Consider the following 14,921-nt stretch of genomic DNA (forward strand, 5'->3'; position numbering starts at 1 on the left):
TCAAACTCTTTTTATAAGGCTAGCATTACCCTGATACCAAACAATGACATTACCAGAAAACAGAATTATAGGCCAACATCCTTGATAACATTGAAGCATAGATTTTCAATAAAATGCCAGCAAACTGAATTCAACAATACATTAATTAGATCATTCACCATAATCAAGTGGAAATGGTTACTAATAATTTTCATAAGGGTAGATATTAATATCTAAAACCCAAGATGATATTTTAAAAGTCAAGAAGCAGGGTGAAAAAAATTGAAAAAATGAAGGAGTATTAATTTTCACTTTACAGGAGTTTGACTGAATAACTTATTTGATTCTGCATTCTTACTATAAAAGTTTAAAAGTTTTCTATATTTCCATGCATTTATGAGTTCATCGGGATAAACCCAACTACTATATATAACCATAAAGCTCTAAAATAAATAAATAAATAAAATTTTAAAAGTACTAGTCATTCTATAATAAATTAAAACACAAAAGGTGTCACTAAAATCACTAAAAAAGGTGAAAGCAAATATACATATATATATGACATAAATTTTAAAAGTCAAAAAATTTTCAATAAAGCAGAAATAAGAAAATATAAAACAAGGTAACACAGGAAGAACAACTATATCCTGATATAATTATCCTTTAAAAAAAATACTCAGGTTTGCTTACACAACTTTCATATGATATCTATTGTTTATAGATATCATATATAAATTAGTATCGCACAGAAAAATTGAAAATACCAATAATGTGAATATGGATGACTACATCAGAATTTTTAACAACATTATAATTACATGATGGAAATGTTCTATAACCAATAAAATTATGTGTTTTTAGATAATTTGGTGACATAAGAATCTGCTGAAGTATAAACAGAATCAAATTTGAAATAAATATATAAAATCAAAGTGATCAAAAAGAAATGAACCAATTTTGAAATAAATATGTAAAATCAAAGTGATCAAAAAGAAATAAACCAAATTACTAACGTTGGTAGCCATACTATGAATTATTTTAATTTTCTTCTCAGTATGTTTCTGCATTTATAATTTCAATTACGTTAAAAAACATAGGGAAGCATAAAATACAAGAAAAGATAAAAAGAAATAAGAGATTTCTGAATGAAAACATAAACAAAAACATTTCTATCTTAATTATATATTTATATAAATGATAAAAATGACTTTTAAGAAAGTTCAAAGCAATATATATATATATATATATATATATATACAATGATATACTGAAAATTACAGTATAAATAAATATATAAAATCATCAATGCTGATTAGAATATCTAACGTGGTGGAATTATGGGTGTCTTTACTTTTTCTTTATATTTTATATTATAAATTTACCCCAGTGAACATATCTTCTTAAACTGTTCAGGATTACAGCTTATTAGATTGGTATAATCTGCTTAAATTTTAGTGAAATGATAGAATCAGTTATTATTATTTTTATCTTTGAACATGTCTGTTTGCTCAAACATGGTATATAACATACATATTATTGTCACTCAAGGCAGAATAAAAAAAAATGTGTTTTTTACAAATTGTCTTCCAACATTCATGTTCCATTAAGTTCAACGTCAACCAATAACCATATGCTCCAATTTACAAGTATTTCCTTCTGTGTAATCTTCAAAGGCAATGAGGTAAAATTTGTTTTTAAACAATTCTTTATCTTTTCTGAAAAAGTTAAAATGGGTTAACCAAAAACTCAGTCTTCCTTCCCATCAATTGCTATTTTTTCTGTGAAAATATTAGTTTGGTTTTTTGACTGATGTTTGACAAAGTAAAGAACATGAAATTTTTAGAATAAACTACTGGGTTTTTTTTAAAGGATGAATATTTATTTATTTATTTATTTACTTACTTACTTATTTATTTTTGTGATTCTGGCAATTGAATCCTAGGCCGTGTGCATTCAAGTCAAGCACTCAATCAACTGAGCTATATATCCCTATCCCTAAATCCCTGTTTTACACTAAGAAGAGAACAAACAAATGAAAAGAGGAAATTACTACATTTCCACACAAAATGGCCATGCTGTTGAATGAACAATGAGTTCCAAAAGATATCAAGGAGGAGACTAAAAAATTCTTAGAGGTAAATGAGAACACTGATACAACATATGGAAATCTCTGGGACACTATGAAGGCAGTTCTAACAGGAAAGTTCATTTCTTCAAAGAAGAAAAAGTCAGCAAATAAATGACCTAACATTACATCTTAAAACCCTAGAAAGAGAAGAACAAATCAACCCCCAAAACAGTAGAAAACAGGAAATAATTAAACTAACAATTGAGAAAACTGACAGAAAAAAAGTTGGTTCTTTGAAAAAAAAATAAAATTGATAAACCATTAGCCATGCTAACAAAGAGAAGAAAAGAGAAAACTCAAATTACTAACATCCATGATAAAAAAGGAAATATTATGACTGACACTACAGAAACACAGAAGATAAGTAAAATTATTTTGAAAATTTGTACTCCCATAAAATAGAAAATATCGAAGGAATTGACAAATTTGTAGAGGCATATGACATACCTCAACTAAATCAGGATGTTATAAACAATTTAGATCAATAGAGGACACCATCAGAATACTACCAACCAAGAAAAGCCAAGGACCAGATGGATACACAGCCAAGTTCTATAAGACCTTTAAAGAAAAACTAACACCAATACTTCTCAAACTATTTAATGAAATAGAAAAAGAGGAAACACTTCCAAACACATTCTATAAGGCCAATATCACCCTGACTCCAAAACCAGACAAAGACACATCAAAGAAAGAAAACTTCAGATCAAATAGCTCCAAAGAATATAGATGCAAAAATTCTCAATAAAATTCTGGCAAATCGAATACAAAAACATATCAAAAAGATAGTATATCACAATCAAGAAGATTCATCCCAGAAATGCAAAGCTGGTTCAACATAGGGAAATCAATAAATGTAATTCCTCACATCAACAGACTCAAAAATAAAAATCATATCATCATCTCAATAGATGCTGAGAAAGCATTTAATAAAATACAGCATCCTTTCATGTTCAAAATGATTGAAAAACTAAGGATAACAGTAACATACTTCAACATTGTAAAGGCTATCAATGCTAAGCCCCAGGCCAACATCATTCTAAATGGAGAAAAATTGAAAGCATTCCCTCTAAAAACTGGAATAAGACAGGGATGCCCTTTATCACCCCTTCTATATAACATAGTTCTTGAAACTCTAGCCAGAGCAATCGAACAGATGAAAGAAATTGAAGGGATATTATCATGGAAAGAAAAACTCAAATTATCACTATTTGCACATGTACTGATCCATACCTAGAAGACCCAAAACATGCCGCCAGAAATCTCCTAAAACGAATAAATGAACTCAGTGAAGTACCTGGATATAAAATCAACACCCATAAATTAAAGGCATTTCTGTATATCAGTGACAAATCTGCTGAAAGTGAAACCAGAAAAACCACCCCCCCCCAAAAAAAAAACCCAATAAAATAAAATACTTGGCAATAAACTAAACAAAAGAGGTGAAATATCTCTACAAGGAGATTACCGAATGCTAAAGAAAGAAATTAAAGATCTTAGAAGATGGAAAGATCTACATTGCTCTTGGATAGGCAAAATTAAAATTAATATTGTCAAAAGACCCATTCTACCAAAAGCACTAATCAGATTTAATGCAATCCCAATCAAAATCCCAATGACATTCCTCATAAAAATAGAAAAAGCAATCATGAAATTCAGCTGGAAAAATTAGAGACCCAGAATAGCTAAAGCAATTCTTAGCAAGAAAAGTAAAGTAGGTGGCATCACTATACCAGACCTTAAACTATACTACAGAGCAAAATTAACAAAAACAGCATGGTAGTGGCACCAAAACAGACTGGTATACCAATAGAACAGAATACAGGACACAGAGACTGACCCACAAAACAACAATTATATTAGACAAATGTGCCAAGAACATGCATTGGAGAAAAGATAGCCTCTTCAACAAATGGTGCTGGGAAAACTGGAAATCTATATGCAAAAAAAAATGAAAATTAAACCCCTATCTCTCACCATGCACAAAACTAAACTCAAAATGGATCAAGGACTTACAAATAAAACCAGAGACCCTGCATCTAATAGAAGAAAAAGTAGGCCCTACTCTTTATCATATGGGCCCCAACTTCTTTAATAAGGCCCCAAATTCCTTAATAAGACTCCTGTGAAGTAAGAATTAAAATCAAGAATCAATAATTGGGATGGACTCAAACTAAAAAGATTCTTCTCAGCAAAAGAAACAATCTGTGAGGTGAATAGAGAGCCTACATCTTGGGAGTAAATCTTTACCCCTACACATCAGACAGAGCACTAATCTGCAGGGTATATAAAGAATTCAAAAACTAATCACCAAAAAAAAAAAAAAAAATCAATAAAAGGGCTAAGGACCTGAACAGACACTTCTCAGAAGAGGATATACAATCAATCAACATATGATATATATATATATAGGCACACTGATACGTTGGTGATAGGACTACAAATTGGTGCAGCCAATCTGGAAAGCAGCAGTAAGGAGAATTCTTGGAAAACTGGGAATGAAACCACCATTTGACCCAGCTATCCCTCTCCTCAGTGGATACCCAAAGGACTTAAAAACAGCATACTACAGGGCACAGCCATATCAATCTTTATTGCAGCACAATTCACAGTAGATAAATTATGGAATCAATCCCAATGCCCTTCAGCAGGTAAAATGAATAGGGAAACTTTGGTATATATACACAATGGAACACTACTCAGTATTAGAAGAGAATAAAATCATGGCATTTGCAGGTAAACGGATGAAATTGGAGAATATAATGGTAAATGAGGCAAGACAATTCCAAAAAACCAAAGCCCAAAAGTTTTCTTTGATATGAGGATATAGCCGCATAAGGTGTTTAGGGTGAACATTAGAGAAATGGAAGAACTTTAGATAGGGCAAAAGGGAGGAAGGGGAAAAGAGGGGTCAAGGGGGAAGAATGATGGTGGAATGAGGTAGACATCATTACCCTAAGTACACATATAAGACATGAATGTTGCGAAAATACTTAGTGTACAACCAGTGTCTTGAAAAATTATGCTCTATATGTGTAATATGAAATGAATTGCATTCTGCCATCATGTATTACAAATAAGAATTTTTTAAAAAAAGCTTTATTTCCTTTCCCTGGACCTCCCTGAACTAGTAACACTATCTTTTTCAAGTTCTGCATAATTACATATATAAATAATGCTTACACAAAGTTTGTGGTGAGGTTTTGTTTAGACATTGATTCTTTCATTGAGATAAGACAGATTCTAAGCATATCATGTACTTTTAACATTAAAAATATTTACTAAAAATGAACAGGTATCCTTTTCTCTCATATCTTCATTAGCAATGGTATGTTTTTCCGGGATATTATACCATTATTATTTTAATTCTATTTCTCTTCTTAACTGCTGAGTTGGAGTACTTTATCAACTCTTCTATGAATCATACTTTTATGGACAAAAATATTTTGTCCATTTTTAATATTAGATTTTGTGATCTTATCAATTTTGTCAGAATTCATGCTATATGATATAAATCATTCTATTTTGATAATCCTTCTATATTACTCATTTTTCCTTTCCAAGTTGACTGAAAACTACCATACTATTTTTGCCATTTTAAAGAATTTTTCCAATCAGATATTTCTATTATTTATAGATTTATGATTTCCAATCTTGATTAAGGAAGTTCCTACCATTGATTATGTATACAGTCTCCTCAGTTGGGTGTGGAAGGTGTTTGCATGTGGGGTATTTGGGATTGAACCTGGGCAGGAGGGGGGATTCTACCTCTGAACTATATCCCCAACAATTTTTAAAATTTGATTTTGAGACAGGATCTTGCTAAAATGCCCAGGTTAGCATCAAATTTGCAATCCTCCTGCGTTAGCCTCCAGAATTACTAAAACTACAAGTGCTCACCACCATCCCCAGACCTTCTGTTTCCTGATAGGAATTTTGTTTGGAAATTTTCATATATTTTAACTCCATCTGAAAATAATTTGGGAATTTAATTTAAAATAAAGGTGAGTTTTATTTTTTTGCATGTCTGACAGGCATCATATCAGTACGATTTATTGAATAACACTATTCACTCAATGAATTAAATTATCTTTTGTATTCTACTAAATTTCTTTATTTAGCAGACTCTACTTCTGGATTCTTTCTCCACTAATCTACTTCCCTATTCTAATGCCAATAACATATTGATTTCTTTATACAGATTTTACAGTATGATCTGACATCTGATAAGGCAAGTTTCCTCTCTTTTTTTTTTTTAATTCAGAAACATCTTGTCACTTTTGTCCCCTGTAAACTTAATAAACAAACGTCAGGTAAGATGATATAAATTGTTTCCTAGAAGTGCATTACATATGTAAATAAATTTTGGGAGAATTGACTTTTTAAAATAAAATTAATTCTACATCCAAACAAATATGTCTTAACTTTTGTTGAGATCTTGTTTTATGCTCTTCATTAAGTTATGTACTTTTCCTTTCATTTGGAACTCTGCGCTCTATTATTAAATATATTATTAGTTATGTTTTATGTAGTTTCAGGTACATGGAGAATTTTTCTCCCATTTCCCTTTCTAGATATTTCCATATGAATGGAGTAAATATTGTTTATCATATCATCCCACTAATTTTATGAATCCTTTTTTTTTTTTTTTTTTGGTACTGGGGATTAAACTGAGGGTCACTTCACACTGAGCCATATCCTAGCCCATTTTGTTTTTTATTTTGACAGGGTCTCATCAAGTTGCTTACAGTCTTGCAAAGTTGCTGAGGCTTGGACTCAAACTTGTGATCCTCCTGGCTCAGCCTTCTGAGCCACTGGGATTACAGGCGTGTGCCAGGCCTGGCCTAATTTGATAAGACTTTTGGGTATTTAACTATTCAATCAAATCCTTAAAATAAAGAGGATATTTTTACCATTTCATATTTTCTTAACTACAATAGTCAGACATTCCAATAACATTGAATACTAATACCTAAAGAAGTTAAATCTACTTACACCTGAATTTTTAATTAAATAGTATTTAATAGCATTTTAAGTTTTAGAAAAATAATTGTTGTTTGTTCTTAGTTAAGATGATATTTTACATTTAAATAGTTTCCTTATGTTCTTAGAAATTTTGAATAGAAATAGCTAGGTGATTATTATCATGATCATCAACCTATCATTGATTAGAAAGAACCTTACATGGAAATGGAATCATTCCTGTCTTCCTGAAATAAACTTCATTAAGCCATAGGTACTATAGGTATTATTTTTTAATTAAATAATGTGTGAATTAGATATACTAGTATTTCCTTTTCAATTTTTTCATTTATATACTTCAGTGAGGTTAAACTTTTTTCTTTTTTAAAATTTTATTCTTTAATTTGTTCTAATTAGTTACACATGACAGTAGAATGCATTTTGACAGATTGTACACAAATGGATCACAACTTTTTCTTCTGGTTGAACACACTGGTAGTGTTATCAGACATGTATATGGGGTAATAATGTCCATCTCATTCCACCATTCATTCCATCCCTACAACCCCTCCCTTCCCCTTATTCCATCTGCACAATACAAAGTTCCTTCATTCTTCCCCACCCTACTGCCCCATTATGGATCAGCATCCAATTATCAGAGAAAACATTTGGTTTTTGTTTTGGGGGGTTTGGCTTATTTCACTTAGCATAATATTCTCCAGCTCTATCCATTTACCTACAAATGCCATAATTTTGTTCTTCTTTAAGGCTGAGTAATATTCCATTGTGTATATGTACTACATTTTCATCCATTGATCTGTTGAAGGACATCAAAATTTAGCTTTTTTTGAATTGAGCTGCTATAACATTGATGTGGTTGCATCACTCTAGTATGCTAATTTTAAGACCTTTGGGTGTAAACCAAGGAGTGGAATAACTGGGTCAAATGGTGGTTCCATTCAAATTTTTCTGAGGAATCTCCATACCACTTTCCATAATGGTTGCACCAATCTGAGGTCCCAGTAGCAATGTATGAGTGTACCTTTTTCACTACATCTTTGCTAACACATTGTTTCTTGTATTCTTGATAATTGCCATTATGATTCCTCTTTCTATCAGAATTTAGTATTAAACTATGCTGGATGAATAAAATGAACTGGAAAAAAAACCTTCAATATTTATCCACTTTCAGGACCAGTGGAAAAAAAAAATTATTATCTCCTAATTTTTTTAAAAGATAATTGTAAGTCACTTTGGTCAGGATGCATTATTTACCTTTCTAAGGTCTTTTATAGTAATGACCTTTTCAAGTTTTATACTAATTGAGTCAGTTATAATAATCTAAATTTGATAGGATACTCTTTCCATGTAAGTTTTATAAGTCAACAATTCTGATTATGATTAACATCTAAGGTCTATCGTGGTCTTTTCTCTTACTCTAATCATACATTTTGTTCAAATTATCAGGCTCAAGGTGGATTTTGCAATTTTGCAGAGTGATCTCTTATGATTTTCTTAATTTTTCTACTTTACTTTTTTTGTTGTTTTTATTTTCATTTTTATTGGTTGTCCTTTACCTAACTTATTTTGTTTGGCAAAGGAATAATATTTTCAGCGAAGTAAAACAGTCTTCATATTTAAATTCAGGTAGTATAATTTTAATAAAGTGAGATTATTAGGCTAGGGATCAGAATATGTCATCAGAATATGCCATTAAGTCATGTGTGCTTTTTAGCAAAGCATTTTATCTGTGCCACGAATAGTTTCCACATCTGCACAATTAAAAAAGGCGTGTACAGCCTGGAGGTTTTTGTTAGGTACAAAAAAAAAAAAATTACACCTGCTAACCTGTAAGTTAAGGTTATCTTGAAAGGTAAAACAAGATCTTGAAGAAAACACATCTAAGTTACACTGCAGAAAACCGAGAAATATATTTAAAATTTGTTTAAAATGTCCCATGTTGTTAAATAACATTCTCATATTATTTTGGGGAGAAAAGAAATAGCCTATGGTCAAATGATAGTTTTCAGGGACTTATGTCAAACAAACTACAAAACCTGTGATTTTTTCAATAAAAAGCCTATGCATTTTATTTATATTTTCATTTGGACATGTAGTCTTATTCATTAGATATGCAAAGTGTCTGGGATACAAGAGTGAAATTCAACTTTCTACCTTTGGTCTCTGATTAAATTTTTCCATGGTCATATAGTTTTCATACAATATAGCATATATATTTTAATTCCTAATTAAAACTTTTTCATCACAGATTATTCATTAAGATAATTCAGAATTTAGAAACTTCTATACTGATAGCTTTATTGACAAAAGGATAAATCACTCTAAGTTTGGCTTTGAATTTCAGAAAAAATTCAGAGAAAACAAATATGTTGCTTTATATGAGCTCTGTATGAGTTCTACAGGTTTTTTCACTGACTTATATACTCTGCTGATTTCTTTAAATTTTGGGGAAGTAACATGTAAAAATCCTTAATTTTTTGTTTTTTTTCTAAAGAGGTTTCTACATGTTGCCCAGGCAGGCCTTGATTTCCTGATGTATGTCACCACACCTACCAAACAAAAACTTTTTTTGATGAAGAGTTATTTGTCCTAATATTATTTGTGGATGGATTATAATATATCTTCCATTTTATAACCAGAATCTATTTATTTATTTATCTATCTATCTATTTATTTATTTAATGGAGGGGTATCAGGGATTGAACTCAGGGACACCCAACCTATGAGCCACATCCCCAGCACTATTTTGTATTTTTTTTAGAGACAGAGGTCTCACTGAGTTGCTTAGGGCATCACTTGCTGAGACTGGCTTTAAACTTGGGATCCTGCTGCCTTAGCCTGCTGAGCCACTGGGTTTACAGGCATGCCCCACCATGCTCAGCAGTATTTATTTTTTTATTGTTTCTTTCTAGTTATATATAACAGTAAGATTCATTTTGAGATAATTATAAAAGCATGGAATATAATTTGTTCTAATTGAGACCCAATACTTCCACTTTCCCTACCCTTGTACCCTTTCTGCTATTTACATATACATACCATATATATATGTATATATATGTATATATCTTGTGGATGTAGATGATTGTGAAATTCACTCTAGTATATTCATATATCTACATACAAAAGTTAAGTCAGATTCATTCACTTTATTTCCATATTCAACCTACCCCTCCTTCCTTCCATTCCTCTTTGTCTAATCCACTGATCTTTTTTCCATTCTTTTTTATCCTCCACCCCCTTATTTTGAATGAGCTTCTGTATATCAAAGAAAACATTAGTCCTCTGACTTTTCAAGGCTGGCTTATTTCACTTAGCATTATAAGTCTCCAGTTCCATCCATCATTACTGACAAAAGTAACAAAGTCATTCTTGTTTACACCTGAATAATACTGCATTGTGTATACATACCACATTTTCTTTACCCATTTGTTTGTTGAAGGGCAGTTAGGTTTGTTACATAGATTGGCTATTATCAAATGTCTTGCTGTAAACATTGACATGGCCAGATCACTGTAGTATGCTGTTTTAAAATCTTTAGATATATACTGAGAAGTAGAATAGCTGAAACAAAAGGTGGTTCTATTCCAAGTTTTTTTCAGGAATTTCCATACTGCTTTCCAGACTGCTTGCACCAATTCATAATACCACCAGCAATGTTTGAGTCTACCTTTTCCCCCACATCCTAGCAAATATTTATTGTTACTTGTATTTTTGATAATTGCCATTTTGACTGGAGTGAGATGAAATATCAATGTAGTTTTAATTTGCATTTCTCTAATTGCTACAGGTATTGAACACTGTTTCATATATTTGTGGTCTACTTGTATTTCTTCTTTTGAGATCTGTCTTTTTAATTCCTTTGCCCATTTGTGGAATGGGTTATTTGTTTTTTGCTGTTAAGTTTTTGAGTTCTTTGTATATCCTATATCTATTCTTAAGGTTCAGAAAATGATAAGGTGATATTCCTTTAAGTGGCACTAAAAATATTATTATATTAACACTTCTGGGGGGAAAATGAGGAATTATTAGTGGAGTAAAATATAATATCATAAAAGATAGTACAAATTCCAACATGCTAAACCAAGCTATGGAAAACTCAATACCATAATTAAATAAATATGCAAGAGTACTACTTACGGATATAATTCTGAAAGCTGTTCAGCTATGGCATAAGCTGTTGGGTCTCTGTCTAAGGCATACAGAATAATATCTGATTCCTTCTGAAGAATGGCTCTTGTGTGGCCTCCTGAACCAAATGTCATATCTAGAAAAACCTAGCCAAGAAAGAAAAAAAATTACCACTTAAAATAAATATAAATAATTCTGGTTATCTATGTTAATTGCTTTTCTTTTTTGGTGTAAAACAAATTGTATTATTTATTTATTCTTTTTTAAATAAATGACAGCAGAATACATTATAATTCTTTTTATACATATACAGCACAATTTTTCATATCTCTGGTTGTATATAAAGTATGTTGACACCAATTCATGTCTTCATACATGAACTTTGGATAATGATGTCCATCACATTCCACCATCCTTGCTAATCCCCTGCCCCCATTCTCTCGCTCCTACCCCTCTGCCCTATCTAGAATTCATCTATTCCTCCCATGCTACCCCTCCCTACCTCACTATGTGTCAGCCTCCTTATATCAGAGAAAACATTTGCCATTTGTTTTGGGGGGATTGGCTAACTTCACTTAGCATTATCTTCTCCAACGCCACCCCTTTACCTGCAAATGCCATGATTTTATTCTCTTTTATTGCTGAGTAAAATTCCATTTTGTATATATGCCACATTTTTTTATCCATTCATCCACTGAAGGGTATCTGTTGGTTCCACAATTTAGCTATTGTGGTGATCTCTGCTGCTATAAACATTGATGTGGCTGTGTCCCTGTAATATACTGTTTTTAAGACTTTTGGGTATAGACTAAGGAGAGGGACAAATGGATCAAATGGTGGTTCCATTCCCAGATTTCCAAGGAATCTCCATACTGCTTTCCATATTGGCTGCACCAATTTGCAGTCCCACCAGCAATGTATGAGTGTACCTTTCCCCCCACATCCTCGCCAACACTTATTGTTGTTTGTCTTCATAATAGCTGCCATTCTGGCAGGAGTGAGAAGATATCCTAGGAATTAAACCAGAGACTCTGTGTCTAATAGAAGAAAAAGTAGGCCCTAATCTTCATCATGTGGGATTAGACTCCTATAGTGCAAGAATTAAAACTAAGAATCAATAAATAGAATGGAATCAAACTAAAAAGTTTCTTCTCAGCAAAATAAACAATCTGTGAGGTGAATAGAGAGCCTACATCCTGGGAGCAAATTTTTACCCCTCACACATCATATAGAGCACTAATCTCTAGGGCATATAAAGAACTCAAAAAACCTAAACACCAAAAAAGCAAATAACCCAATCAACAAATGGGCCAAGGATCTGAACAGACACTTCTCAGAAGAGGATATACAATAAATCAACAAATATATGAAAAATGTTCATCATCTGTAGCAATTAGAGAAATGAAAATCATCTATCTTAATTTCTAGAAGCCCATAATAATAATTTGCAGAGACAAGAGCAAATGGAAAAAAAAAATTTTTGCCTACAGTCAAATTCTAACATTTGTTTTCAAATTTTGTGAATTTTTTTCCTGTAATTTCTCCTGTTATCTACCATCTTTGACAATATTCCCCAATATACTGAATGAGTAACAAATGTACATACACCGATATGCTAGGACAAAAATATCGTGGTGCATAGTGGATTTGGAAATAATGGCTATCAAATCCACATTCACTTTATAGCATGCATTTTTAAATTAGAGCTTTATAGTTATACAAAATAATTGAGTTCACCCCAACAAACTCATACATGCATGGAGTTTGCATTCAGTTCATGATCCCCACTCATCCCTCCTCCTTTTCCTTCAAATCCTCCCTTACCTCTCTCATATTCCTTCCTCAACTTTGCTAGACTTCCTTTTTCTCATTATTTGTTTATATTTGATTGGTTCTTTCTACCTACATATAAAGGTGAAGTTCCCTGTGGTATGTTTATATATGCACACAACATGATTTTTGAAGAATTCATTATACATTACCTCCCCTTCCCATCCCTAGAGTTGAATTTTTTATATATGCCATCTGGCTCAATTATGAGTGATCAATCTAAAAAAACTGATCAGAGTATCAGTGCTGGTTCTTTCTTTCTCTCTCACATTCTCCTCCCCCTATTCTTTGTTGTTACTTATATTATAACAATAATCCAAATCATACAAATAGTTCTCAAAGTGCCTGTAGGTTTTATACTAAAGACAATCATTTGACAACCGAATGAGTGCAGTGACTATGAAAATACACCCCTTGCATCTCTACCAGGGAAGTGGTTTTCTGAGTCTGTATGTGTCTGTCTGTCTGAGCTAACTCTTGAGTATTTATTATTATTATTATTTATTCTATATATGATAGCAGAATGCATTATAATTCATATTATACATAGAGAGCACAATTTTTCATATCTCTGTACACAAATTAGAGTCACACCATTTGTCTCTTCATACATGTACTTAGGGTAATGATGTCCATCTCATTCCACTGCCTTTCATACTGCCATACCCCCTTCCTCCCCAACCCCTTGCTCTATCTAGAGTTCATCTAATCCTCCTATGGTATCCCATCCACCCCATTATGAATTAGCACCTTATATCTCAGAACACATTTGGCATTTTGTTTGGGGGGATTGGCTAACTTCATTTATCATTATATTCTCAAACTCCATCCATTTACCTGCAAATGACATGATTTTATTCTTTTTTAATGCTGAATAGTATTCTGTTGTGTATATATACCACATTTTCTTTATCCATTCATCAACTGAAGGGCATCTGGGTTGGTTCCACAGTTTAGCTATAATTTTTTTTAATGCTTTCCAGCACTCAGCTGGAAAATCCAATAATTTCTTGTCATTGGAAATACCTTAAAATTAGTGTGGTTTATTTTATCTTATTTTCTCTAAGTGCTTCATATGAAAATTAAAGATATCCAAGAAGAGAGAAAAATAAACAACCAAAAGAATAAATGAGAATGAATGTAACTAACAATAAATAATTAAAAGATAAATCAAATATAACCTGAGAAATAGAAAATTTAACAAATATAACCTAGAAAAAGCTCAAAGTTTTTTAAGTAAAAACACATGAGGCAAATTCTGTTTGACACTAAATAATTTCTTTGAAAAACATGATGTGAAGTCAAAATTCCAGTGTCTTCAGATTTTTCCCAATGTTTAAAAAGAAAAAGAGGATGAAGAAGGAAAGAAGATCATTTCCACCTACTTAAATGGGAAGATAACATATAATAACTCATCTAAACCAAGACATAGTGGAGAGTAAAGAATTTTCCAATAATACTTTTGCCAGGGTGAGAGAATATAGTATATATGAGAGCATATTTTAAAATGTTTGGCTCATTGAAGATACATAATACAGTTAACTGAATTTGAATCTATTTCTAAGCTATTTTATTTGGCCATACTTTGAAGAAAATAGATCTCAGTTGAGCAAGAAACCAGATCTTAATGATAAGAAACACGTGTGTGTGTGTGTGTGTGTGTGTGTATAAGGTAGTCAACTGTGACTGATTTGGAAGTCAAGATACTATCTGCACATCCCTTCAAAGTTATGGCCTTAGTTGAAGGGGCCCTTTCAATAAACTTCACGTATATCCTGAACATAAAAATACTTACTTTAGTAATATTAAAAAACAAAGATAAATAACCTATGTCTATCAGCCAGACTTAAAATATTTAAACACACAGACT

General features: G+C 31.7%; 1 protein-coding gene across 2 annotated transcripts in view; it reads right to left on the minus strand.

Moving 5' to 3' along the window:
- Nucleotides 1-14,921, minus strand: part of Mettl15 (methyltransferase 15, mitochondrial 12S rRNA N4-cytidine) — a 235,632-nt gene that overhangs the window by 120,509 nt on the left and 100,202 nt on the right. For both annotated transcript variants that reach the window (XM_046467533.2, XM_046467532.2), the window contains exon 4: nucleotides 11,231-11,367. In XM_046467533.2, coding sequence (XP_046323489.1) covers nucleotides 11,231-11,367 — 137 coding nt within the window. The remainder of the gene's footprint in view (nucleotides 1-11,230; nucleotides 11,368-14,921) is intronic.

Source organism: Marmota monax, unplaced genomic scaffold (genome assembly GCF_021218885.2).
Source record: "Marmota monax isolate L192 unplaced genomic scaffold, Marmota_monax_Labrador192_F-V1.1 WCK01_AAM20220418_F8-fsc00135, whole genome shotgun sequence".
Lineage (NCBI taxonomy): Eukaryota > Metazoa > Chordata > Mammalia > Rodentia > Sciuridae > Marmota > Marmota monax.